This window comes from Osmerus mordax, chromosome 18 (genome assembly GCF_038355195.1).
Source record: "Osmerus mordax isolate fOsmMor3 chromosome 18, fOsmMor3.pri, whole genome shotgun sequence".
In the NCBI taxonomy this organism is placed as follows: domain Eukaryota; kingdom Metazoa; phylum Chordata; class Actinopteri; order Osmeriformes; family Osmeridae; genus Osmerus; species Osmerus mordax.
The window spans coordinates 14,494,341-14,519,941 of NC_090067.1; the positions used below are offsets into that span (position 1 = coordinate 14,494,341).

The window sequence follows — 25,601 nt, forward strand, 5'->3', positions numbered from 1 at the left end:
TTTTATTTTCTTAGAAATGAACCGGAAATAAGATTTCTTATTGCGGCTGGCGTCACACTACTTGACACAGTCAGTTGGAAAACTCTGCATCACATACATAAGAACCAAGTGCTCAATCCGTTCAAAAAAGGTAAATTATGATATTTCGTTTTCTGTACAGACGTAGAGATGATAACATTTATGAATAACGAGCGAATGGTATGTGACGATTTTCTTTAGGCGATACTCCAATGCAGCCTAAAAGGCAAGCTGACAGCCAGCATAAATGCTAGCTATCTTGAGCGTAAAGGCTAACCACTAATAGGTACTGTACAGGAGAAGCTAACATGGTTAGCCCAAGTTCCTTCCTTTTTACTGGCACTTGTTAGCTGCTGTTGTTGAAAAACTTGTTTCACCTTAGCATTGACGGGGGGTGCTGTCGAATGGTGTGACATGAAGCTAAGTTACCAATCAAAGCTATGATCGAGACAACTGTTACCAATATTCAACCACTACTAGCACTGTCTAGCTAACGTTGCTGTCGTATGTAGCTAGCTAGCCAACAAAAGCCGTAATGTAACGCTACGTATGCGTTAAGTTGCCATGATGTAGCTAGTCTATCTTGCTAGCTAACTAACTTGCTAATGATGGTGGGACTATGGAGTTGGCTTTCTAGCTAGCTAGAAATTGTAACTTTTGGACACAAAAGTTTAATCAAGAATAGTTTTGAGATGGTTCTTATGGTTACACTTATGCAATAGTTTCATACTACTGATTTCAGTCCGTGGGTGACTAAAGATGAAGAACCAGGACACCGAGGATTCCGTCACGCAGTCAGCTGACGAGGCGCTACCTAGCGCGGGCGAGACGGAGGGACCCGAGATGGTCAAAGCCGTTACAGACACTTCCAACCTCGCAAACACAGAGACCCCGCCTGCAGACACACCTCCACAGGGCGACGGAGGCGAAAGTGAAGGTAACTCTAACAGTCAGTGCTGTACTGGTTATCGAGGCTTATAACACACAACTTGGAACTATTCCATGTTACGTCACTAGCTTGCCTTAACCCGTCACTGTGTCCCCGCGTTTAGCTGAGCCAGAGGGGGTGGCGGAGGCAGCGTCGCTCCCTAGCCTGGCTCCTGATGTAGCTGATGAGCTGAGCCGGCAGCTGGAGGACATCCTGAACACCTACTGCTTGGAGGATAGCGGCGAGGACGGAGCGTCCATCCCCAACGGCCAATCACACGGACCTGAGCTCAACGGCCTGGCCAATGAGAGGGAGGACAGCAAGCCAGATGAAGTGAAAGTGAACGGAGGCGGAAGAGGCGGTGCCGAGAAAGAGCAGAAGAAGATACAGGACAAAAAAAAAGTGAAAGGACTAGGTAATGCTAACCCTATCCTCTCTATCAAATGCTAACCCTATCCTCTCTAGCTAATGCTAACACTATCCTCTCTAGGTAATGCTTACCCTATCTGCTCTAGGTAATGCTAACCCTAACCTCTCTAGTTAATGCTAACCCTAACCTCTCTAGGTAATGCTAACCCTAACCTCTCTAGGTAATGCTAACCCTAACCTCTCTAGGTAATGCTAACCTCTTTAGGGAACACACCACTCTATCCTCTCTAGCTGTTGGGATTGGAGCCGAGATGTGTGGAGCCTCTCATAGTAATTGTTTCAGGTCTGAGTATTTTTTTCCAGTGTGAATATTCTGAATATAAGCCGTTGTGTTGCCTGTGTGTGTGAAGGTAAAGAGATCACCCTGCTGATGCAGACCCTGAACACGCTGAGCACCCCAGAGGAGAAGCTGGCCGGACTCTGCAAGAAGTACGCTGAGCTGGTGAGTGCTTTCTACTGCTCTGTTCAGCCTGGGCCATCATTCAGCCAGCACGGCTGTTAGGGTGCATGTTGACATACCGCCAGCTTATGGAAGTCAGGGATCCTTTGCTGATACAGAGATCAATGTTACACACACATCAAGCGACGCAGTGCAGACCTCACCTCTGTTGTTTGTGTGTGTGTTAGCTGGAGGAACAACGTGGCTCTCAGAAGCAGATGCGTGCACTGCAGAACAAGCAGAAACAGCTGCTTCAGGAGAAGGACGTTCTGAGGAGCGAGCACAGCAAGGCCGTCTTGGCCCGCAGCAAGCTGGAGAGTCTCTGTCGAGAGCTGCAGAGACACAACCGCACGCTCAAGGTGACCACAACCACACCAGACACCTCTCAACCACAACTCAACCACCTATCCACAGTGCCAGCTGAGACAGCATAGATACATCTACTCATCAGAACTCTATATTTAATAGAGCTGTAATACACACTCAGCAGACGCTTTCATCCAGGTGTACAGTACAGGTGGATTTGAACCTCTGCGCTTGTTTGTCCCGCCCCCAGGAGGACGGTGTGCAGCGTGCGCGGGTGGAGGAGGAGAAGAGGAAGGAGGTGACGTGTCACTTCCAGGTGACGCTGAACGACATCCAGGCCCAGATGGAACAGCACAACGAGAGGAACGCTGCGCTGAGACAAGAGAACGGGCAGCTGGCCGACAAGCTGAAGAAGCTTCTGCAGCAGTACGAGCTCAGGGAGGAGGTGAGGGAGAGAGAGAGACATAGAGAGAGAGACAGAGAGAGAGACTGTGTGTCAGAAGTAAACGTGTGTGTACGTTTGTGGGAACTGTGGCTGTTGTGCATGTGTGTCCCAAACCCTAACCCCCATTCTCTCCCCCTCCTCTCTCCCAGCATATAGACAATTTGTAACCTCTCTCTCCCCCAGCACATAGACAAGGTGTTCAAGCATAAGGACCTACAGCAGCAGCTGGTAGATGCTAAGCTGCACCAGGCCCAGGAGCTGTTGAAGGAGTCCGAGGAACGCCATCACAGAGAGAAAGAATTCGTAAGCACACACCCTGAACTCTCTCTCTGCTCAATACATACACACTTAGACTGAACACAGACTCACACTGAACACAGACTCACACTGAACACAGACTCACACTGAACACAGACTCACACTGAACACAGACTCACACTGAACACAGACTCACACTGAACACACTCTCTGCTCAACCAACACAGTCAGACTGCCAGAGATGTGAGATGGTTGAAGCCAGCACTGTTTCCTCCTCACCTCTCTCCTCACCTGTCTCTCCTCACCTCTCTCTCCTCACCTCTCTCTCCTCACCTGTCTCTCCTCACCTGTCTTTCCTCCCTCTCCTCACCCCTCTCCTCTCTCTCCTCACCTGTCTCTCCTCACCACTCTCTCTTCCCTCTCCTCACCTGTCTCTCCTCACCTGTCTCTCCTCACCTCTCTCTCCTCACCTCTCTCTCCTCACCTCTCTCTCCTCACCTCTCTCTCCTCCCTCTCCTCACCTCTCTCTCCTCCCTCTCCTCACCCCTCACCTCTCTCTCCTCACCTCTCTCTCCTCACCTCTCTCTCCTCACCTCCTCCAGCTCCTGAAAGAGGCTGTCGAGTCCCAGAGGATGTGTGAGCTGATGAAACAGCAGGAGGTTCACCTAAAACAACAGGTGTGTGTGTCTGAGAGAGTAGAGAGACGTTTGTGATGATCTTAGTCTTCCTCTAACCACCCTGGTGTCTCCTGGTGTTCTGGTCCAGCTGTCGTTGTACACAGAGAAGTTTGAGGAGTTTCAGAGCACCCTGTCCAAGAGCAACGAGGTCTTCACCACCTTCAAGCAAGAGATGGACAAGGTGAGCGAGAGCGGGAGATGAGAGACTGGTCCATCCATTGGGTCCACGCATTAACGTTTGTGTGTCTCCAGATGACCAAGAAGATCAAGAAGCTGGAGAAGGAGACGGTGATGTATCGCTCCCGATGGGAGAGCAGTAACAAAGCTCTGCTGGATATGGCTGAGGAGGTACACACCACCACCACACACCACCACCACACACCTCTACCACGCACTACCACACACCACCACCACACACCTCTACCACACACCTCTACCACGCACTACCACACACCATCACCACACACCTCTACCACACACCTCTACCACGCACTACCACACACCATCACCATCACCACACACCTCTACCACACACCTCTACCACGCACTACCACACACCATCACCACACACCTCTACCACGCACTACCACACACCATCACCACACACCTCTACCACACACCTCTACCACACACTACCACACACCATCACCACACACCTCTACCACACACCTCTACCACACACCATCACCACACACTTCTACCACACACCTCTACCACGCACTACCACACACCATCACCACACACCTCTACCACACACCTCTACCACGCACTACCACACACCATCACCACACACCAGGCACGGCATAAAATTACTGTGGAACTTTAACGCATTTAACGCATCCTCGTGATCAGTATTGCACAGAAGGAGCAGCTTTACCTGAGACAAGCCTGTTAGATCTGACCTGAGACCAGCCTGAAAAATATTTTTTAAAGAACATTTGGAAAAGGTTTCTCCTAAGGTTACAAAAATCTGAATTGAGACCAGCCTGTTAGATCTGACCTGAGTACAGCCTGTTAGACCAGCTACTAAAAGCCTCACTACTGCAACTTAAGGAAAAAAAAATTAGATGTTGACTAAATATTTTCTAATAAGGTTTTACAAAAACAAGTTTTGAAAGGTTGGAAAAACACATTTTGAAACTTTTTGTGTGTGTGTGTGTGTGTGTGTGTGTGTGTGTGTGTGTGTGCGCGCGCGCGCGCAGAAGACCCTGCGGGACAGGGAGTGTGACGGTCTCCAGGGGAAGGTGCAGAAGCTGGAGAAGCTGTGCAGGGCGCTGCAGCAGGAACGCAACCAGCTCAGCAAGAGGGTCCAGGAGCCCAGCCCAGATGCCCCGGGCTCACCAACACCCCCTGCAGACTCCCTGGAGCCCTGCTCACACCCAGACAGCCCTCCTGCCCCTGGCCCCAGCTCCCCAGGCCCTCACGCCTGCCACTGTGGTCCGGAGCTGGACTCTGAGAGCCAGGCCTGCTCTCTGCCGCTCGCTGCCCAGGAGTGAAGCCTCTCAGCTGGGGAGTGCTACTCACAGGCTCCCCCGACCACCACCGACCTGCAGGTCACTGCTGCTGCGGTGTGTCTGAGGGCTCCAGAGCTGGAGGACGTTGGAGCTGATTACTGATCCAGGACCAGATTAGCCTCGTCTGTTACTCGATCCTTCACCTGTCGTTAGCACTGACTGCCTCCCCCTCTGTCTGGTCTCTTGGGAGGGTTCATGATCATGTTGATGGGAAGATTGTGCCTTCCAGAAGGTTCTTCTAGAGTGTTTTTGGTTTTTCACGTTGTTCTTTAAACTGTTCTACATTATCCTGGATGCGTATACGTGTACTCTTGCGTGCTAGAACGTGTCCCCAACATGGCTGGGTTAGGGTTAGTATCTTCCTGTATCTTCCTGTGGGAGACGCTGAGCTCCTCTGCTGTACCAAGAGGCCGTATCCTGCTGATCTCTTCCCAGCCTGCTGGAGACTGCAGACTGGGTCTGACCACATAGAGTATGTTTCAGCATGGTGAAGGCAGCTCCTCCCACAACAGGCTGGCTCCTCCCACAGCAGGCTAGCTCCTCCCACAGCAGGCTAGCTCCTCCCACAGCACGCTGGGCTGGTACTCCGCTCCCTCTGAAGCAGGACATACTCATGCATTCCTTTCTTTTATTCCTTTGTTTCCATTACAAACTCCACTGACCACACAGCTAGACCATCGATAAATTACTAGAATAAATACTGATAATGTTGAGCCCCTGTCAGCTGAAAGGGTTAGGGTTAGATGCTTGTGAACCCTGTTTTGGGGGTGAAAGTTGTGTTCATTTATGATATGTGCTGCTCTACATGACACAACAGTGTTGTTTTGTTGCACAATGCTTCTGATTTTGCAGGATATATTTATTTCATATAATATCTAAGAGTTATTTGAACACTTGAGTATCTAACAAAAACACCACTATATATATATATAAATCTATAACACCACTATATATAAATCTATTTTTCTTAAATCAACATTTGTTTTCCGTGACCAAATTAGGTGTTTCCTGATTTTCTGTAAATGTTAGATTAGATTCTACACACGTCACATAGCTTCTTCTTTCCATGTTGGCTTTCTTTGAAATCCTGAGTTCTTTGGGACCCTGATGGCTGTATGCTGACGACTGACACGTCCCAGGGGAGATTCACTATTCCATCTGTGTGTCTGAGAGTGGATGTGCATTGCCTCTCAGTTCTGCTAGTAAAGTTTTGAATCAAGTGAGGTGATCAAATGTTGAATATATTTCTATGCAACCCCTCTCTCTCCCCACCTCTCCCTCCTTCTCCCCCCCCCCCTCCCTCTCTCTGTCTCCTTCTCGGTGGTCTCACTCTGTACCAGTCTCAGTTGATGAGGACCAGCTGAGATTGGACCTCAGTTCTGTTAATGCTGTCATGGATGTCTACACTTGTACCAGTCTCAAAGTAACACTCCTGGTTCTTGTCTCACTTTGACCTTTGAGTGGCTTGAGAACCAGTGTTGTAGACAATGTTCCTTTACATTCTATTTGACTTCTGTATTAGTATGTGGTACAGGATCAACAGCAGAGGTTTTCAAGGACCACAAATGTAAAACTTTTCTCACTATTCCCCAGAAAGCCAGACTCAGTCTTTATCTTGAAATACTTGATGGGTTTAGAGATTTATGAAAATTGATCAGGAACCAAAGATTCTGTCCTCAAATTTGTTTTTGTTTGCCTTTTTTTTCTGGCCCGGTAAACTTGTTTCTTGTTAAATAAACTATTAGATGAAAATGTATTTGGAAATTACTTGTTTGTTCAAACGTATTCATTGTTATCGTCCTAGACTGGGGATTGTTGCAGGGAAACGCTGTGCTCACTGCCAGCAGAGGGCGTGCTTCGTTTTCAGAGTCATCGCTATAAACAGGAAATACATCTTTCTCTTCCTCCTAAACTCCGGCGCCTCGTAACACGAGTGAACACCCTTTCTCGTTTTGGGAGAAAAATATTAAAAAGGATACACTGGCATTGGTGAAGTTTCGACAATGGTAAGTTTATTAGTTGGGATGTATCAACAATATCCATTCCTCTGTCAGAACAACAAATAAATGAACTGCTAAGCAACTGAACCAACTATCCGGCTCCAGCTGGCTAACGTTAGCTGGATCGCTAAGCTTGGCTAATGTACTAGCTCTAGCCTAGCGTGAAGGAAGTGATGCAAATATAGGTTTGTTCAGTAGGTCCACTATAGCCTAGTACCCTATTATTTTTAATAGTTGACTATGAACATATAAACGAATACTGTAGGATGTATGTTGGTAACACGCGTACACATTGGGCCCTTCAGATAACGACGATTGTGCTTTTCAGAAACCCATCTTACTGCAGGGCCACGAGAGGTCCATCACCCAGATCAAATATAACCGCGAAGGAGACCTGCTCTTCTCCGTCGCCAAAGACACAGTGAGTGACGTGATAATATGACTATCGCATGTACATGAAGAGGATCTCTGTCATACTGGTTATGTTACATACATATAAAGCATCATTCACGTAAAGTGCAAATTAATCTTACATTGGCTTATAGGGAAACAGATATCGGTGATTGACACACCCTTAATGGCGTGGAAGCGGGTTATGTCTTCTACAAGACTCACATTAATATTGATCTTTATTTATGTGCTTGTTCTCGTTATTTTACGTTCAGGTTGCTAATGTGTGGTACTCGGTGAACGGGGAAAGACTTGGTACTTACAATGGCCACACGGGGGCTGTGTGGTGCGTCGACTGTGACTGTATCCTTCTCATAGCGAACCACATCAATGATTGTGTTCTGTCTCTTGAACACAGTGTGTGTGTTGTTTTTCCTTAACGGTGCTCTCAGGGGACACAAAGAATGTGTTGACTGGATCCGCAGACAACAGCTGTCGACTGTGGGACTGTGAGACTGGTGAGGGCACAGAAGGTTCTAGAGACCCACTGGGTGTCTGGTCATTACCTGCAGTGCTCCCCGTCACCCCATGTTAACCCCCCCCCTACCCTGCTCTCTTTCTCTGTCCCTGGCAAGCCCAGTCACTGGCATACTTTACATCTCAATCTCACTGGCAGGATATTTTCTATTTCAGAGCCCCTCCTGGTTGAGCAGAGGTTAATCGTCTCCCTTTGTGTCCCAGGTAAGCAGCTGGCTCTGCTGCAGACCAGCTCTGCTGTCAGGACGTGTGGCTTCGACTTCAGCGGCAACATCATCATGTTCTCAACGGACAAGCAGATGGGCTACCAGTGCTTTCTCAACTACTTTGACCTGAGAGACCCCCAGCAGATAGGTAGGCAGTCCTGTGGATCAGGGCTCCTGAGAGGGCCCTCAGGAGCCCCTGAGTGGGCCCTCAGGAGCCCCTGAGTGGGCCTCAGAAGCTCCTGAGTGGGCCCTCAGGAGCCCCTGAGTGGCCCTCAGGAGCCCCTGAGTGGGCCTCAGAAGCTCCTGAGTGGGCCCTCAGAAGCTCCTGAGTGGGCCTCAGAAGCTCCTGAGTGGGCCCTCAGAAGCTCCTGAGTGGGCCTCAGAAGCTCCTGAGTGGGCCCTCAGAAGCTCCTGAGTGGGCCCTCAGAAGCTCCTGAGTGGGCCCTCAGAAGCTCCTGAGTGGGCCCTCAGAAGCTCCTGAGTGGGCCTCAGAAGCTCCTGAGTGGGCCTCAGAAGCTCCTGAGTGGGCCTCAGAAGCTCCTGAGTGGGCCTCAGAAGCTCCTGAGTGGGCCTCAGAAGCTCCTGAGTGGGCCTCAGAAGCTCCTGAGTGGGCCCTCAGAAGCTCCTTGTTGTCTGGCTGACGTGTGTCTTATCCTCCTGTGCTGTAGAGGACAACCAGCCCTACCTGACAGTTCCCTGCAGCGAGTCCAAGATCACCAGCGCCGTGTGGGGACCGCTGGGGGAGTATGTCATCGCAGGACATGAGAGCGGAGAGATCAACCAGTTCAGTGCCAAGGTATGCCAGCCAGCCACCTCAGCGCAGGGAACTAACAAGGCTGACAGGACAGGTTAGCTTGTTCAGAGTGTGGTGTAGATGGTTAGCTTGTTCAGGGTGTGGTGTAGATGGTTAGCTTGTTCAGGGTGTGGTGTAGATGGTTAGCTTGTTCAGGGTGTGGTGTAGATGGTTAGCTTGTTCAGGGTGTGGTCAGGTTGTGGTGTAAAGTCTTGCTGTGTGCATGAAGTCGGGGGAAGTCCTGAAGAAGGTGAAGGAGCACACCAAGCAGATCAACGACATCCAGACATCTGTGGACCTCACCATGGTCATCACCGCCTCCAAGGACAACCACGCCAAGGTGCCAGCAGGGTTTGCCTCAGCCCACACATCTGTCTCATTTACCTACTGACCACTTATCTGTCTCATTTACCTACTGACCACTTATCTGTCTCATTTACCTACTGACCACTTATCTGTCTCATTTACCTACTGACCACTTATCTGTCTCATTTACCTACTGACCACTTATCTGTCTCATTTACCTACTGACCACTTATCTGTCTCATTTACCTACTGACCACTTATCTGTCTCATTTACCTACTGACCACTTATCTGTCTCATTTACGTACTGACCACTTATCTGTCTCATTTACCTACTGACCACTTATCTGTCTCATTTACCTACTGACCACTTATCTGTCTCATTTACCTACTGACCACTTATCTGTCTCATTTACCTACTGACCACTTATCTGTCTCATTTACCTACTGACCACTTATCTGTCTCATTTACCTACTGACCACTTATCTGTCTCATTTACCTACTGACCACTTATCTGTCTCATTTACCTACTGACCACTTATCTGTCTCATTTACGTACTGACCACTTATCTGTCTCATTTACCTACTGACCACTTATCTGTCTCATTTACCTACTGACCACTTATCTGTCTCATTTACCTACTGACCACTTATCTGTCTCATTTACCTACTGACCACTTATCTGTCTCATTTACCTACTGACCACTTATCTGTCTCATTTACCTACTGACCACTTATCTGTCTCATTTACCTACTGACCACTTATCTGTCTCATTTACCTACTGACCACTTATCTGTCTCATTTACCTACTGACCACTTATCTGTCTCATTTACCTACTGACCACTTATCTGTCTCATTTACGTACTGACCACTTATCTGTCTCATTTACCTACTGACCACTTATCTGTCTCATTTACGTACTGACCACTTATCTGTCTCATTTACCTACTGACCACTTATCTGTCTCATTTACCTACTGACCACTTATCTGTCTCATTTACCTACTGACCACTTATCTGTCTCATTTACCTACTGACCACTTATCTGTCTCATTTACCTACTGACCACTTATCTGTCTCATTTACCTACTGACCACTTATCTGTCTCATTTACCTACTGACCACTTATCTGTCTCATTTACCTACTGACCACTTATCTGTCTCATTTACCTACTGACCACTTATCTGTCTCATTTACCTACTGACCACTTATCTGTCTCATTTACGTACTGACCACTTATCTGTCTCATTTACCTACTGACCACTTATCTGTCTCATTTACCTACTGACCACTTATCTGTCTCATTTACCTACTGACCACTTATCTGTCTCATTTACCTACTGACCACTTATCTGTCTCATTTACCTACTGACCACTTATCTGTCTCATTTACCTACTGACCACTTATCTGTCTCATTTACCTACTGACCACTTATCTGTCTCATTTACCTACTGACCACTTATCTGTCTCATTTACCTACTGACCACTTATCTGTCTCATTTACGTACTGACCACTTATCTGTCTCATTTACGTACTGACCACTTATCTGTCTCATTTACCTACTGACCACTTATCTGTCTCATTTACCTACTGACCACTTATCTGTCTCATTTACCTACTGACCACTTATCTGTCTCATTTACCTACTGACCACTTATCTGTCTCATTTACCTACTGACCACTTATCTGTCTCATTTACCTACTGACCACTTATCTGTCTCATTTACCTACTGACCACTTATCTGTCTCATTTACCTACTGACCACTTATCTGTCTCATTTACCTACTGACCACCAGCTGCTGGGTCTTAATGTGTGTGTGTGTCCTGACAGCTGTTTGACTCCACATCTCTGGATCACATAAAGACCTTCAAGACTGAGAGACCTGTGAACTCTGCTGCCATCTCGCCCATCATGGACCACGTAAGGGCCCCTGTGCATGCTCCTTTCTCTCTCTGTGGATTCGTCACTGGCTAACGCTTCTCCCCCCTGCTCCCCGCGTGTCTCCAGGTGGTGATGGGAGGAGGACAGGAGGCTATGGAGGTCACCACCACCTCCACCAGGATTGGCAAGTTTGAAGCGAGGTACGTGTTCCCTTCGTTTAGCCATTGTCTGAGGGGAGATGTTGGTACATGGTCTGAGGGGAGATGTTGGTACATTGTCTGAGGGGAGATGTTGGTACATGGTCTGAGGGGAGATGTTGGTACATGGTCTGAGGGGAGATGTTGGTACATTGTCTGAGGGGAGATGTTGGTACATGGTCTGAGGGGAGATGTTGGTACATGGTCTGAGATGTTAGCTTCTGACCTGACACCCCCAACTCTTCCTCTAGGTTCTTCCATGCGGCCTATGAGGAGGAGTTTGGCAGGGTCAAAGGTCACTTTGGGCCAATCAACTGTGTAGCCTTCCACCCTGATGGCAAAAGGTAAGAGATGACAGATGCTTCAAACTGAAACTAGAAAACACATCTTTGATATGAAACCAAGTCGTCACATGATTCTTTCTCTGCCCTCCGTCCCTGGTTAATGTCTACAGTTACAGCAGCGGGGGAGAGGATGGATACACAAGGATTCACTACTTCGACCCACATTACTTTGACTTTGAGCTGGAGGCTTGAGGAAAAAACTTCCCATTCCAACATCAACTCACCACCAGACCCAGTAACCCTGACAACCCAGGAGCCTCCCTGCTTTCCTCCTCTGATCTAAACACAGAGCTGAACAGAACATGATGTCGTCACCTGCCCAGGTTTTCCAGAGCCTGGTTAGGGTTATCCAGAGGAGCTGCAGGTGGACTCTGGCCCCAACACCCAGATTCTCCTCTAGTGTCACTTTTCATGAAATAAATATTTTGTACTGAATTTAAATGACTCACATAACTCAACACCCAAGGATTAGTGTATTTAATCTGAATAAAATTGAATTTGAATTCAGATCGAATTGGTTTGTGTTCATGAGGTAAACATGTTAGATCACTGCCACACTAGCAGGTCAGTCAGGATGGTGTCTGCTGCCCTGATGCTACACTGCAGAAAAAATGTGCACCTGATGTCCTTCATTCTGTATAGACAGGTTAGAAGTAACATATTGAATAACTATCACGTTACCCAGTAAAACAGTAAGTGCAGACAGTAAACATCTTTATTTTTGTAAACAAAGTTAGACGCACATTTACAACCACCTGACACTTTGCATACAGCTGGAGGTGGTCTGTCAGTGGAGAACAGTACAAAAGATCAAGTCTAAAACAAGGTGTTACTGACCCAGCGACACCCTCGTCTGAGGAACACACCCTCTGACCTAGCACACACACGTCAGAAAAACAAAATTAAAACATTGCGCAATTCCTCAGTGTGCCGAAAAACTGGGAACATCAGAGCATACATCATAAAAAATGAAAAAGTACCAAACAGAAGAATCAGCTGGTGTCCGCAGTCTGGCTGACCTCTGACCCTGGCTATCTGAGGTGCTACGGGAACTCTAACTTCACAGCTTTATCCAGGAATCTAGACACGAACATCAGTGTGAAATAAGTTAGTCCTCAAGCATTGCACGTCTGTCTGAAGCGACCAGCCCTCCTTTCAGACGCCGGGCTCGTGGATCAGGTGGTTTTAACCTCTTCTTTTGGCCTGACAGAAAGAACTGTCAGTTAGAACACTACCACAGACACCGTCGTGAGAAGAGTCAAAAGTTAAGTTGCTTCTTCCAGTCAGCAGCTTCTCTTACCCTGAAGTATCCATATTCTCCTCCTCCTCATCCTCATCCTCCTTCTCCTCTTTCACATCTGGCAAAGGCAAGTAATCATACAGTGAACCATTACCTTGAATGAGCGTGTGTGCGTGTGTGTGTGGAGATCTCACCTTTTTTCTCCCCTTCCTTCTCCTCCTTCTTCACTCGTTTGGTCTTCTTGTGATTGGCTGTGTTCCGGCGCCCGCCCCCCTGCCCCTCGTCCTCGGAGTCTGAGAATTCCTCGTCACACGCAATCCTCTTGTCATGGGCGCGGACTGAAAACACACAAACGTCACACTAGACTAGGCCTGGTGACAAATACAAGCACCTGCCAGTACCATCTGTTACTGCATTCTGTGAGCTTGAGAGAGCATGTCAGCGTTTGTGAGAGAGCATCCGTGTTTGAGTGTGTGTGTGTGCGTACTGGAGATGCGTGTGTCGGGGTCGTCCTCCTCGTCTCCACTGTCGGGGTGCGGGGCGTCGTCAGGGACGGGCTGCATCTGGACCCCCGGGGCGTGGGGCAGCATGCGCAGGTTCTCAAACAGACGCTGCTTGATCTTGTCCAGGTACTCGCTGCTGTTCTGGTTGGTCATGTTGGACGGGCTGATGTGCAGCTTGAAGTCCGGCCCAAAGTACTCAAAGTAGTCGTTGTAGGGCAGCTCGTTAGGGATGCTGCTGTCCAGAGCCACGGCCGTCTCAAAGGTCCAGCAGCGCGCCACGTTCCTGATGGTGTAGCCCCCTCCACCCAGCATCAGCAGGGGAAGGTTGAAGCTCTTCATGTACTCCACACACTTGGCGTGGCCTGGACACACACCCCCAGACACACACGTTAACACTGTTCTGAGATGAGCAAGATAGGTGTGTGAATGCGTGTGTGTGTGAGAGTACCTTTGATGGTGAGGTTGAAACAGCCCAGTCTGTCCCCAGAGAGAGAGTCCGCTCCACACTGCAGCACCACGGCACTGGGCTGGTACATCTCCATCACCTTAGCCATGATCTGACACACACACACAGGTTCCATTACTTAGCCATGATCTGACACACACACACACAGGTTTGTGTCTATCATAAAGAGCTTAACAATTCACTCGTTATGATGTTATCTTTAACCACTAAACCCTAACCTAATTCTAACCCCTTTGCTGGAGCCCAGCAAAAGAGCCTGACAAGGTCATGTTGTTCATGTTTCACTAAACTTGTGAGGACACAGTCCCCACCCCCCCAGCGTCAGAGAGGGAAGGGGAACTCAGTGCTGGTCCAGGGAGACTCACCGGTCTGAAGATGGCTTCGTATGACTCATCTTCGATGCCGTCCCTCAGGGGGTAGTTGACAGCATAGTACTTCCCCTTCCCTGCTCCGATATCCTAAAACACACACACCTTCAGATATCCTGAAACACACACACACACACACCTTCAGATATCCTGAAACACACATCCTCTCTCTCTCTCTCCTTTTCTCACCCGCAGGTCTCCTGTCCCAGGAAAGTACTCTCCGTACTTGTGGAAGGACACCGTCATGACTCTGTCTGTGGTGTAGAAGGCCTCCTCTACCCCGTCGCCATGGTGAATGTCAATGTCTATGTACAGCACCCTCTGGTGGTACCTGCAGGGAACAGCAGGACAGCTTCTACTGAGCATGCTCAACCGGACTGATAGACACACACTGTAGGACCGGCAGACAGGTAGGCAGGAAGACAGGCTAGCAGACAGGCTGAAACACAGACAGACAGACAGGCTGAGACAGACAGACAGGCTGAAACACAGACAGACAGACAGGCTGAAACACAGACAGTGTTGTTACTTGAGAAGCTCCAGGATAGCTAGGACGATGTCGTTGACGTAGCAGAATCCGGACGCCTCCGACTTCTTGGCGTGGTGGAGTCCTCCGGCCCAGTTGATGGCAATGTCAGTCTGCTGCTTGTTCAGTTTCACCGCCCCCGCTGCAGGAGAGGCCAGGAGACGGCTGTTACTGGGGCTAACAGCTCAGGAGAGGCGAGGAGACGCCTGTTACTGGGGCTAACAGCTCAGGAGAGGTGAGGAGACGGCTGTTACTGGGGCTAACAGCTCAGGAGAGGTGAGGAGGAGAGAGTGAAGAGGGGGAGTGAGAGAAAGAGAGAGGGAGGGAAAGAAAGATAGAGACTTACCGACAGAGCCCCCGGTTGAGAGCTGACAGAACTCAAACAGGCCGTCAAACACAGGACAGTCTTCTCCTACGTTGACTGAGGGAGGAAAGCATGACGAGGTCACAACTCAGAAGTCATGTTACTGTAGCTGTCATACACACACACACACATCCAATAACACACCCCCAGTATGAAAGACCTGTGATCTATTGAGTTCCCTGTGATTCCTACAATCAAATGACTCCCATGACATGAGTCCAGTGATGAGTCCAGAAGGGCTCATCTAACTCACATCTCTGCATCTGTTTGCTGTACTCAGACATGTTGTCAGGCCGGATGGACCTGAGGAACTTGATGTAGTCATCACTGTGGTACTTGGTCATCTCCTCTCCACTGGCCTTGTGAGGTCTCTGCAGCCCCCGGTAACACACGCAACAGCCAATGGGAGGAGAGGAAAGAATAAACCCGAGTTTACAAATCTACCTAGCAACATGATCATCTTGGTTTTGACAAATACGGGTTGAAGATGAGTTAGCAGCATTTATGCAGAATAAATAATCCAGTATCCCGTGAATTCCCTCAGTGATATAACGAGACATTATTTAATCCCATCCCAGTCCTGTTGTGTACTCACGTAGATCTCCATCTTTCTATACAGTCCATAGTTTAGCAGCAAGTTGTGTGTCATGCGAATCCTGTGCGGCTTCATAGGATGTCCCTGGCCGTAGTAGTAGTTCCCCACATCACCTGGAGGAGGAGGAGGACAGGGTGATAACACACACCATCACAGCAGCTGACAGGCAGGATTCACACGAGTCGAACTTGTGTCCATCGTTACCCAGGCAGTGCTAGTGAAACTAGATCACCAAGATTACATTTACATTTAGTCATTTAGCAGATTTAGTAAGTCCAGAGCCGCTCTTATCCAGAGCGACTTACAGTAAGTACAGGGACATTCCCCCGAGGCAAGTAGGTTTGAAGTGCCTTGCCCAAGGACACAACGTCATTTTGGCACAGCCGGGAATCGAACTAGCAACCTTCTGATTACTAGCCTGATTCCCTAACCGCTCAGCCACCTGACTGAAGATAGTGGAACTAACCTAGCAAATTAGCTAACGACGTTAAAGCCATCCTCGCCAATCGTACAAAATTGTACTTACACCGCGTTATATAGAAGCAAAACTAGTCAATCATTTATATCGAAACATCTTGATCACATGCATGTTGACTGTAGCAATAATCACAACTGCTAGCCTAGCTAACTTATTACTCGGGACAACCATTTCTTGATTGCAGCCTAGCTTGCTAGTAGTATTTAACCGCTGTCTGGCTAACGTTAGTGCTAGCCAAACTTCCATGTTCAACACCCCTTTTAAAACTAGAAGACATACAATTGTTGTGAGCCCACAACGTGCACTAATACACCATACATCTGATACAAAAATGCAAGTCTATCGAGTCTATCACTTACCATCATAATAATAGCAAACTTTCTTCTTTGTTCCTTGAGCAGAAGACAGCGCCATTTTAAACCAGTCCTCGTCTGCTGTGTCCGCCGGCTGCTGCGGACGTGCATGATGGGGAACACACACTCACCCCCCCCCCCCCCCCCCCCCGCCCCCGGGCTTGCGACGCACACCTCGGTCTGCACACCACACACCACACACCACACACACACACACACACACACACACACAGTCACACAGTCACTCAGACACTGTGCACCTCACACAGGTTCACAATACTTAATCTTCAAGTATGAAACATCAGTCTGCATTTCATAAGCACAGTCTTGTTTGTCTCTGAACTCAACGTCACACAGACCGCGATCCATTCCTCCCGTCCGAGTCCGAGGGAAGCTCAATCTATCAATTTAGTCTCTTCACTGTGGGTATGTATAGTAAGAAAATCAATGAACTATTTAGAAATTCTAAAACATAATAGACCTTTTAAGCTGTAATAATGAATGACTAACGCAGTAATAATATTTGAGGTAGTACGTATTATCAACCCTGGGTGGTGATCAAAGCATTATTTTGGTGAACCCAGCGCGCTCTCGCTTCAAATATCAACCCAGGGAACATATTTATTTGTGATTTAATGAATCACAAATAAATCATCTCAATTATCTATTCTATAATAAATAATTAGACCATACGCGTTTCCCAATCCATAATTGTGGCTGATGCATTTTGACTTTTTGACCACCACACCTCTGAACAGTATTGGGATGTTTAGAAATGTTTCGATTATAATAAATATACACTCATAGAGACTCATCCTCTATCTCTCTCTCTCTCTCGCTCTCTCTCACACACACACACACACACACACAAAAAACACACACACTGTAAATTGTGTGTGTGAGCTCCAGGCCTCGTTTAAATAATGTATCTTGTTTGAAGGCTGAATCTAAAAACAGCTCTGATCTTAACTCATCGTATCACCATGGGAACCAGGTCAAGCATCTTCTCAATTTCATCCAGATTAGCCTGTTCTTGATCTGGATTCCACAGGACCAGGAGAACTTTCTAAACATAACATTCCCCCATGTCCAGAACAGGAGAACTGGGATTTATAAACACCCAGATGTTCCTGATCTGAGGGGGTGATCACGCAAAGCCAGGCCACATGCAGGTTTCATCATAAAGGGTGCTCCATTTTCCTCCTTTTCATAGTTTGTCCTCCTAAAGAGTGTTGTAATGTAATCATCTTACTGTAAAGAGTAGATGGATAGCATGAGATAGCTAAAAGACAGATTATGCATGCCTTCTGGTTCCTGAGGTCAAGGTGTTTCAAACCACCAGGTGTTGTCATGTGTTCCTGAGGAAAGGAAAGCCTTCATGTTGCTGTGACTGACACTGCAGAGTGACATCATTAGAATCTTATACAGAACATTCTCCAGATTTACTTTTTTATTATCAAAGGTTTGCATTTTGATGTTACAACTCATGATCACACAATTTGTATGTGTATCTATAATTCCTATCATACATTTAATAGTAGATTTGTTGATTAGTAAATTACTCTAGGTTGCAGTACTTATGTTATCGTGGTGGTGTATTAGTTTTATTAAACACCATAATGTGATGGTGATATGAATGTCTATTATTATGTTATACGTGCATCATCGAGTGGTGTTCTGTAAATAACTATATTTACGCATCAACAGGCAGGTAACCAACATTTATTGATCATTATCAACTTTACAATAAAACCAGTAACATCTGTCAACATTAGCAAAATAATGAACATAAATCAGTCCAATGTATTTACAGAGCCAGAAGCAGATCGAGGCTGACAGGACACAAACAACTTCATTTAAAACCTCAACAGTGAACGTAGCAAGCTCATGGCTTCTCTTTTTTAATAGCCAAGATAAAAACCAAACATTGCCTTTTTTTTTTTAACAAACAAAACATAGATTCTCTGAATCTTTAAGATGGGTCTCTATTATACACCACAAAATACTTCAAATTTGGGTTAGAATATAGGAGTGTAAAAAGTTGGCAAGTCTCTTTTTTAAATTTCAGATAGATTTTTTATAATCTAATAGACAGTTCAGGTGGTGGTGATCTATCTATCTCTGTTCAGATGCGTGGATGTGATGTTTTAGGGTCTAAATTCATCATTCAGTCCAAAGCTGTTGTTATTTCCTCAGTCTCCATTCATTGAACTCAAGCTCCACAGTGGCCAGCCCATAATACTCGAAAGGTCCAGATGTCGAGGTGTAACCAGGGAAGTGAACTAGTGAATCTAGTCTGTCGTCTTGTTACCATGACGAAAGTGGCACGTTGAGGAGTCTCACATGACGTGTATATATGTACATATACATATATCCATACATATGTATACATATACACATATATATAAATATATATATATACTCTATCTCTCTCTCATGAAAAACAGTTCAGGCAGTTTTTTGTGAGCTGAAGGGAGCATCACTCCTTCTGTTCAGAGGGCGCCGGGGTCGAGCTGCTCTCCTCTGTAGGGTTTGAGGCCTCTGGGGCAGCCTCCTTCACCTCCTTCACCTCCTCCTTCACCTCCTTCACCTCCTCCTTCACAGCAGCCGGCGCCTCCTCCTTCACAGCAGCCGGCGCCTCCTCCTTGGCAGGCTCCTCCTCCGTCTTGGGAGCTTCAGCAGCAGGAGCAGCAGCCGCCTCCTTCACCTCCTCCTTCTTCTCCTCCTCCGCCCCCTTGTCCTCCTCCTTCTCCTCCTTCACCTCCCCACCAGCCTTCTTGCTCTTCTTCAGGCCTTTGAAGTTGAAAGTCTTCTTCAGGGAGAACTTCTTCTTCTTCTTCTTGGGGGTTTCCTTGGCGACCTCCTCGGGCTTGGCCTCTCCGTCCACCGCGGGCGCTGGCTCGATGGCGTCCCCGCCCGCTCCCGCCTCCGGCTCCTTGGCCGCCTCGGCAGAGCCGTTGGTGGCTGCGGTGTTGCCGTCTGGCTTGGCAGAAACGTCTCCGTTGGTCTTAACATGGCCGTTCTCCTGGAAAAACGTTGGTGAGAAAATGGCACCTAATTACCAACTGTCGACAATTTATAATAATAAGAACGGTGAAAGATATTCCTCAAATTCAAAGTGTAGGCTACACTGATTTTATACATTTAGGGCCTTTAGTTGAATCCCTAGATCAATCTAAATCCGTCAGAGCATCGTCGCGCTCATCAATTAACCACCGTCTCCTCCGACGGTGACGCCTTGCAGCACCACGGTCAACCGACAGGCGGCGATCACGCCACATGAGCGCGTGTGAAGCGGCTTCCAGACAGACGGAGCATCATGATCTCTCAACAAAGACGACGACGCAAAGCTGTGATTTACTTCACAATTCTTAATGAAAACGACGGTACTTTCAACTGGGAACTTTCAACTGTACGGGCTAAATAAAAAATCAGTTTATACAATGCATGTCTTGGTTGTGATGAGGAAAGCGCGTTACGAATGCTAGACATCTGTCTAGACTCGATGGATAAAAAGGGGTGTGGCTGCAATCTACACTTGCTTGAAATCTGTTTTAATTACAAGTGATGATAAACTAATTTCATAATAGGACACTTCAAATACATGATGATTGTGTATGCATCAGTCAGGGGTCTTAAGTGGGGTACCCGGACACCTGACCCCTCACGGCGTGTTGGCCAGCGTGTCTGGGGCTTCTGCACCCGGGCAGACTTCAACTGCGGTCACCTCATCGGCTAGCAATTCATCCTGTTTAGCTTCGACATGACTAAATATCTACTACTTACAACATTTCTAATCAATACATTTGATTCGCAATACTACGCTTGAAGTGATTTAATCCTCTCGCGGATAGCGTTGCTATCACTCACACCAACCAACCCCACAACTCTACGTCTAGGCTACTACAGCGTTTACCGGCAAAAGTAAACAACGTCCACAATAATAACAAATTAGCAGACACACAATTAAAACCAAACTTTTCTGTTTGAGTGAGAAAATATTGAAGTGAGCGTAAACATACCTGTCCATTAGTTTTGACAGCGGCAGCATCCGCGGCAGCCGCGTTCGCCTCCACGGCTACTCCTCCCTTGGACGTCTGGGATCCCATTGTCTTTTATTGAGGGTTTTAAAAATTAAAAAGGAAAACTGAAAGGTAGTTTGAAGTTAATCCAGCTCCACGGGTGTACTGTGTATCCAACGGTGTAAGAGGCTGAATTTAGGCTTCTGACCCCTCAGAGAATGAGTGGCTAGCTAACTGTTATTTCGGCTGGTCCAGTAGTTGAGCGTGTCGCCCCAGCAGGATGATCCGTCGTTGTGGACCACGTAGCGGCCGCGACGCTTCTAGACAGCCGGGAGACCACCCACGGGCGTGGTCTGGGAGCCACGTCCAATCACACAAACCTTCCTGACGTTTCTCCGCCCTCTGGAAGACCCCCAACCTTCCCTCATCCCGTCAGTCACGGCAGCGGTAGCGACTGAACGGGGAAAGAGAGCATTTTACGAAAATCGTACATTATGATCTTGTCACCGATAACACTTTATAACGACTTTCAAACAATTGTGATAGCTTTCGTTTTGATGCGGTAGGTAGGCTATAGTAGTGGTTGCAAATTTGCAGACTATGGTGAAACTCAGGAAGAGTCAATCATTCTGTGACGGTAACAACGTGAATGGCTGTAGCTCTGTAAATCGTTGAACTTCGTTGTTCTGTTCAGCTTGTCAAGATTGTACCACAATTTGACAATCAGTTCAATAGAGCTAATTCTTCTCACGGACCTCAGTAGATGTTGAAGTTCTATCATGTATTATGGGAAAATCTCAAACTCTTGAGATCAGTAACCACACAATGCTGAGTGTAAACTGTTTCCAAATAGTATACATCTTTACATGTTTTTTTTCATGTGATGTAAGTAAGACACATTGCACTCAGTCCTCATTTATGTCTTTAAGCATGGCCTATGTTTTCTTAAAGCATCACCCAAGAGATGATCCGATTGTTGCTATAAATGTGTTCCAAAATAATAACCCACAGATACAAGCCCTCCCGAAAATATGATCCTAAGTACCACCCCTTCTTCTTAACCAAGATGTCAGGCTAGGAGAAATGCTGTGCTCTTGACTGCCCCCCCCCCCCCCAACACACACTGATCAGCTAACCTTTCTCACACACACCACTCTCTGTCCCCCCATGCCGGGCTTGGGAGATGTCATAAAGTATCCTCTGTCTGCGCTGGAATGCCTGGCATGCTAGGCCCTCGCGACACATCACCTCCTGGGCCCCAGAGAAGCTACCGGAACACAGAGGAGGGAGGGAGGGAGGATAGAGGGATGGAGGATAGAGGGATGGAGGATGGAGGGATGAAGGATTGAAGAGTAGCCTCAGGCTCCATTAGAAACAACACATGAATTCCTCCTTTCTTCTCTGATCATCTGTTGAGAGGATGATCATAACAATGACGGCGCCTGGGCTCATCTTGTCTTCACTGTGCTCCACTGTGCTCCACTGTGCTCTGTCTTTAACAGAGCACAGTGTGTGTGTGTGTGTGTGTGTGTGTGTGTGTGAAAGAGCAGCTTTGTCATGGGATCAGTACACGTCAGGGGTCAAAGGGCACATTTTCCACACACACACACACACACACACACACACACACACACACACACACACACACACACACACACACACACACACACACACACACACACAGTCTATGCTGTTCTACACACAGTGGGGGGGGGTGAGGGGTGGAGAGAGGGTGAGGGTGGAGAGGGGGGTGACTGGGGTCTAACCAGCACAGGGACTTTGAGTCAGAGGTCAGAGTGAGACAGACACTGTCAGTCCTGTAGATCCCTTTGTCCTGTAGACCCCTGTAGACCCCTGTGTCCTGTAGACCACTGTAGACCCCTGTAGACCCCTGTAGACCCCTGTGTCCTGTAGACCCCTGTAGACCCCTGTGTCCTGTAGACCCCTGTAGACCCCTGTGTCCTGTAGACCCCTGTAGACCCCTGTAGACCCCTGTGTCCTGTAGACCCCTGTGTCCTGTAGACCCCTGTAGACCCCTGTGTCCTGTAGACCCCTGTAGACCCCTGTGTCCTGTAGCATCAGTTGTGAGTTCTCTGTATCTGACAGAGTTCAGATTCATGGTGGTGCTCTATGTTACAGTTGCTAGTGTCAGTATCATCAAACATTGTTTTCATACTTTGATAAGTAAAGCGGGGGAGGTTGGAGAGAGAGAGACTGATGTAATGCCCTCAGCTCACACACCAACCCTCCCCACTGTGTGAGTGGAATTCACCTGGGTATCCAGAGAACAGCCCTGCCCATTACTTGGGACACAGGCTGATGACACATCAACGGTACTTTCCACAGACAGGACTAGCTCACCTGATGTCACACCTGTGAAAAACACATCATAAAATCATGTTGAACTGTGAGTTCCCGTGTGGAACAGCTTCGAAAACCACCCTGACAGCATGGAGGACACCTCCACCCTGACCCTAACCTCCACCCTGACCCTAACCTCCACCTTGACCCTAACCTCCACCCTGACCCTAACCTCCACCTTGACCCTAACCTCCACCCTGACCCTAACCTCCACCTTGACCCTAACCTCCACCCTGACCCTAACCTCCAGGATGGCTCCCATTTCTCTGTCACACGTCCTCTCTGAGCAGGCCATTTTTGTCAGACCTCACCAGGCTGCTCTGCCCTGACCCCTGACCCTGTCCATTCAACATTGATCACTTGGCTAAGCAGAGGACTAATCAACTGTGCGTCACGTTACTCATCTAGACTGACAATAACTAGTTTGGGAACCTGTTTGACTAAGAGCATGTGTGTGTCCAGGGGTGTTAGGACTGTGTTTCCTATAAGAGTTCCAAGGAAAACAGGATGTATTTTCTCTTTTCCAGTAAATGTCATCTGATGTCATTTGTCAGTTGAGAGAGAAGGAAAGTGAAAACAAAAGGTTTGCTTCGGAGATTCAGAGGCAGTCCACATGTAAACACCATTAATCCTTCAACCCGGAACAGAAGTGCAGATGGCCTGGTGTTTAGTAGTAGTAGATTTTTATTTGTTGTTCAACCATATAAAGTTACGAGACAACGCTCCTCCAGGACCATGGTGCTACATAAAAGCAACGTAGGACATCACAGACCCTTTTTTACTTTCACTCTCTCCTTCTCCATCTCTGGTTGGCTGTCTATACAGAGGGCGGGTTTACACATGAAAAGGGATTCCCTCAAGGGGAATTCCTGGGAAGTTGTGGGGTAACACAGTTATTCAACTTACTGACATCTAGAAACTCCAAAACCACACAAAATGTCCTCCTATATACTATTTTACGAGAAACACACACACTTTCATACAGCAGGCCTTTTCCACACATACACATACTCACACACAAACCTTCCTTATTTGCCCATACCCTCCTCATGGCCCATGTGTCTCCAATAGACAGACATGACAAAAGTACACACATCCTTCAATCAAGTAGACGTACAGACACTCATGTTTAAAAAGACTCACTAAAAGGTGAAGTACTGACTGCACTTTTTCACTCAAGTTAAAGTCAAGAAGAATGACATATAGTATATATAAGTAAAAAGTAGACATTACTACTACCTGTTCTAGTGTCACGCTGGTAACTGGACCTCACGCAGCGCATTCGCCAGGAATCCTTTTTGACAATTTCAAACATCTCCCTCATATATGGCCATGGGTGATCAGGAATGTCTCTATTCTCATTCATGTAACTTTTTTTCGAAAATATGTTTTCAACCTTTCAAAACTTTTTTTCCACACACAGTAAAAGGAGAGAGGAGAACAGAGAAGCCTAAAACAGAGCAGAGTACAATAGAGTACAGTACAAAACTTATTTTGTTTTTACTTTTTAGATATTTGTTTTTTTCAACCATTTGAAACTTTTTTTCTCATATCATTTTTCACACACAGTGAAAGGAGAGGATATGACTTTTTCGAAACCTTTTTTGAATTTTCTTTTTGCCTTTTGCCTTTCTCCATGGTAGCTTCATATACTTCATAGTGTTCGTCCTGGATGTCTACCTCCATCAGACCAGAAACCATACACCACGTCTCCCTGTGTGGACACGAGAGGGAAAAAGATCAGATCAAGGATACCATAGTTGATCAGATGAAGGATACCATACAAGATCAGGTGAAGGATACCAGAGAGATGGGAGGAAACAAACAGCAGCGACAAAACAACGTCAGTTATCCCGCCCAGGCACGACTAGACTGAGCACTGCTGTTCTGATCAGCCAGTCCTGTTGTTCTGTTACTCTGAGACTGAGCACTGCTGTTCTGATCAGCCAGTCCTGTTGTTCTGTTACTCTGAGACTGAGCACTGCTGTCCTGATCAGCCAGTCCTGTTGTTCTGTTACTCTGAGACTGAGCACTGCTGTCCTGATCAGCCAGTCCTGTTGTTCTGTTACTCTGAGACTGAGCACTGCTGTCCTGATCAGCCAGTCCTGTTGTTCTGTTACTCTGAGACTGAGCACTGCTGTCCTGATCAGCCAGTCCTGTTGTTCTGTTACTCTGAGACTGAGCACTGCTGTCCTGATCAGCCAGTCCTGTTGTTCTGTTACTCTGAGACTGAGCACTGCTGTCCTGATCAGCCAGTCCTGTTGTTCTGTTACTCTGAGACTGAGCACTGCTGTCCTGATCAGCCAGTCCTGTTGTTCTGTTACTCTGAGACTGAGCACTGCTGTCCTGATCAGCCAGTCCTGTTGTTCTGTTACTCTGAGACTGAGCACTGCTGTCCTGATCAGCCAGTCCTGTTGTTCTGTTACTCTGAGACTGAGCACTGCTGTCCTGATCAGCCAGTCCTGTTGTTCTGTTACTCTGAGACTGAGCACTGCTGTCCTGATCAGCCAGTCCTGTTGTTCTGTTACTCTGAGACTGAGCACTGCTGTTCTGATCAGCCAGTCCTGTTGTTCTGTTACTCTGAGACTGAGCACTGCTGTCCTGATCAGCCAGTCCTGTTGTTCTGTTAGTCTGAGACTGAGCACTTCTGTC

The 25,601-nt window shown here is 47.4% G+C and overlaps 5 protein-coding genes across 7 annotated transcripts in view; 2 read left to right on the forward strand and 3 right to left on the reverse strand.

The window, feature by feature from the left end:
- si:dkey-154b15.1 (uncharacterized) overlaps positions 1–25,601 on the reverse strand; it is a 111,093-nt gene that overhangs the window by 5,771 nt on the left and 79,721 nt on the right. The window lies entirely within an intron of this gene.
- On the forward strand, positions 53–6,770 carry txlna (taxilin alpha). Of its 2 annotated transcripts, none has more exons than XM_067256382.1 (11): positions 53–130; positions 761–955; positions 1,071–1,361; positions 1,726–1,817; positions 2,003–2,173; positions 2,371–2,565; positions 2,749–2,868; positions 3,426–3,500; positions 3,589–3,681; positions 3,753–3,848; positions 4,703–6,770. In XM_067256382.1, the coding sequence occupies exons 2-11, from the start codon at positions 778–780 to the stop codon at positions 4,994–4,996; spliced, it is 1,605 nt and encodes a 534-aa protein (XP_067112483.1). In that variant the 5' UTR covers positions 53–130; positions 761–777; the 3' UTR covers positions 4,997–6,770. The 2 variants fall into 2 exon arrangements, with proteins under 2 accessions (XP_067112483.1, XP_067112484.1); XM_067256383.1 differs by having other exon boundaries at positions 4,706–6,770.
- Positions 6,904–12,180, forward strand: eif3i (eukaryotic translation initiation factor 3, subunit I). Its single transcript, XM_067256209.1, has 11 exons — positions 6,904–7,020; positions 7,343–7,435; positions 7,680–7,767; positions 7,857–7,922; positions 8,146–8,295; positions 8,816–8,943; positions 9,170–9,280; positions 11,082–11,171; positions 11,259–11,332; positions 11,581–11,673; positions 11,784–12,180. Exons 1-11 carry the CDS (start codon positions 7,018–7,020, stop codon positions 11,863–11,865), a joined length of 978 nt encoding a protein of 325 aa, XP_067112310.1. The 5' UTR covers positions 6,904–7,017; the 3' UTR covers positions 11,866–12,180.
- Positions 12,362–16,644, reverse strand: hdac1 (histone deacetylase 1). 2 transcript variants are annotated; one of them, XM_067255340.1, is made up of 12 exons: positions 16,573–16,644; positions 15,736–15,848; positions 15,394–15,511; positions 15,123–15,197; positions 14,780–14,918; positions 14,440–14,581; positions 14,248–14,340; positions 13,865–13,973; positions 13,401–13,778; positions 13,108–13,251; positions 12,974–13,022; positions 12,362–12,876 (listed from the first exon to the last, which is right to left on the reverse strand). In XM_067255340.1, exons 1-12 carry the CDS (start codon positions 16,625–16,627, stop codon positions 12,849–12,851), a joined length of 1,443 nt encoding a protein of 480 aa, XP_067111441.1. In that variant the 5' UTR covers positions 16,628–16,644; the 3' UTR covers positions 12,362–12,848. The 2 variants fall into 2 exon arrangements, with proteins under 2 accessions (XP_067111441.1, XP_067111440.1); XM_067255339.1 differs by having other exon boundaries at positions 12,974–13,031.
- marcksl1b (MARCKS-like 1b) lies at positions 18,279–20,867 on the reverse strand. Its single transcript, XM_067255933.1, has 2 exons — positions 20,589–20,867; positions 18,279–19,591 (listed from the first exon to the last, which is right to left on the reverse strand). The coding sequence occupies exons 1-2, from the start codon at positions 20,673–20,675 to the stop codon at positions 19,046–19,048; spliced, it is 633 nt and encodes a 210-aa protein (XP_067112034.1). The 5' UTR covers positions 20,676–20,867; the 3' UTR covers positions 18,279–19,045.

What these genes read in the sequence shown, in the direction of transcription:
- txlna (XM_067256382.1), top strand. Translation starts at nt 778, where the DNA reads ATGAAGAACCAGGACACCGAGGATTCCGTCACGCAGTCAGCTGACGAG. An exon ending in AAAAAAAGTGAAAGGACTAG is followed by an intron (nt 1,362 to 1,725) that starts GTAATGCTAACC and finishes GTGTGTGTGAAG; the next exon opens with GTAAAGAGATCACCCTGCTG. An exon ending in AGTACGAGCTCAGGGAGGAG is followed by an intron (nt 2,566 to 2,748) that starts GTGAGGGAGAGA and finishes TCTCTCCCCCAG; the next exon opens with CACATAGACAAGGTGTTCAA.
- marcksl1b (XM_067255933.1), bottom strand. Translation starts at nt 20,675, where the DNA reads ATGGGATCCCAGACGTCCAAGGGAGGAGTAGCCGTGGAGGCGAACGCG. An exon ending in CTGTCAAAACTAATGGACAG is followed by an intron (nt 19,592 to 20,588) that starts GTATGTTTACGC and finishes ACGTTTTTCCAG; the next exon opens with GAGAACGGCCATGTTAAGAC.
- hdac1 (XM_067255339.1), bottom strand. Translation starts at nt 16,627, where the DNA reads ATGGCGCTGTCTTCTGCTCAAGGAACAAAGAAGAAAGTTTGCTATTAT. An exon ending in CTGGGACAGGAGACCTGCGG is followed by an intron (nt 14,341 to 14,439) that starts GTGAGAAAAGGA and finishes TGTGTGTTTTAG; the next exon opens with GATATCGGAGCAGGGAAGGG. An exon ending in TTTCAACCTCACCATCAAAG is followed by an intron (nt 13,779 to 13,864) that starts GTACTCTCACAC and finishes GTGTGTGTCCAG; the next exon opens with GCCACGCCAAGTGTGTGGAG.
- eif3i (XM_067256209.1), top strand. An exon ending in TCTCCGTCGCCAAAGACACA is followed by an intron (nt 7,436 to 7,679) that starts GTGAGTGACGTG and finishes TTTTACGTTCAG; the next exon opens with GTTGCTAATGTGTGGTACTC. An exon ending in GTGGTGCGTCGACTGTGACT is followed by an intron (nt 7,768 to 7,856) that starts GTATCCTTCTCA and finishes CGGTGCTCTCAG; the next exon opens with GGGACACAAAGAATGTGTTG.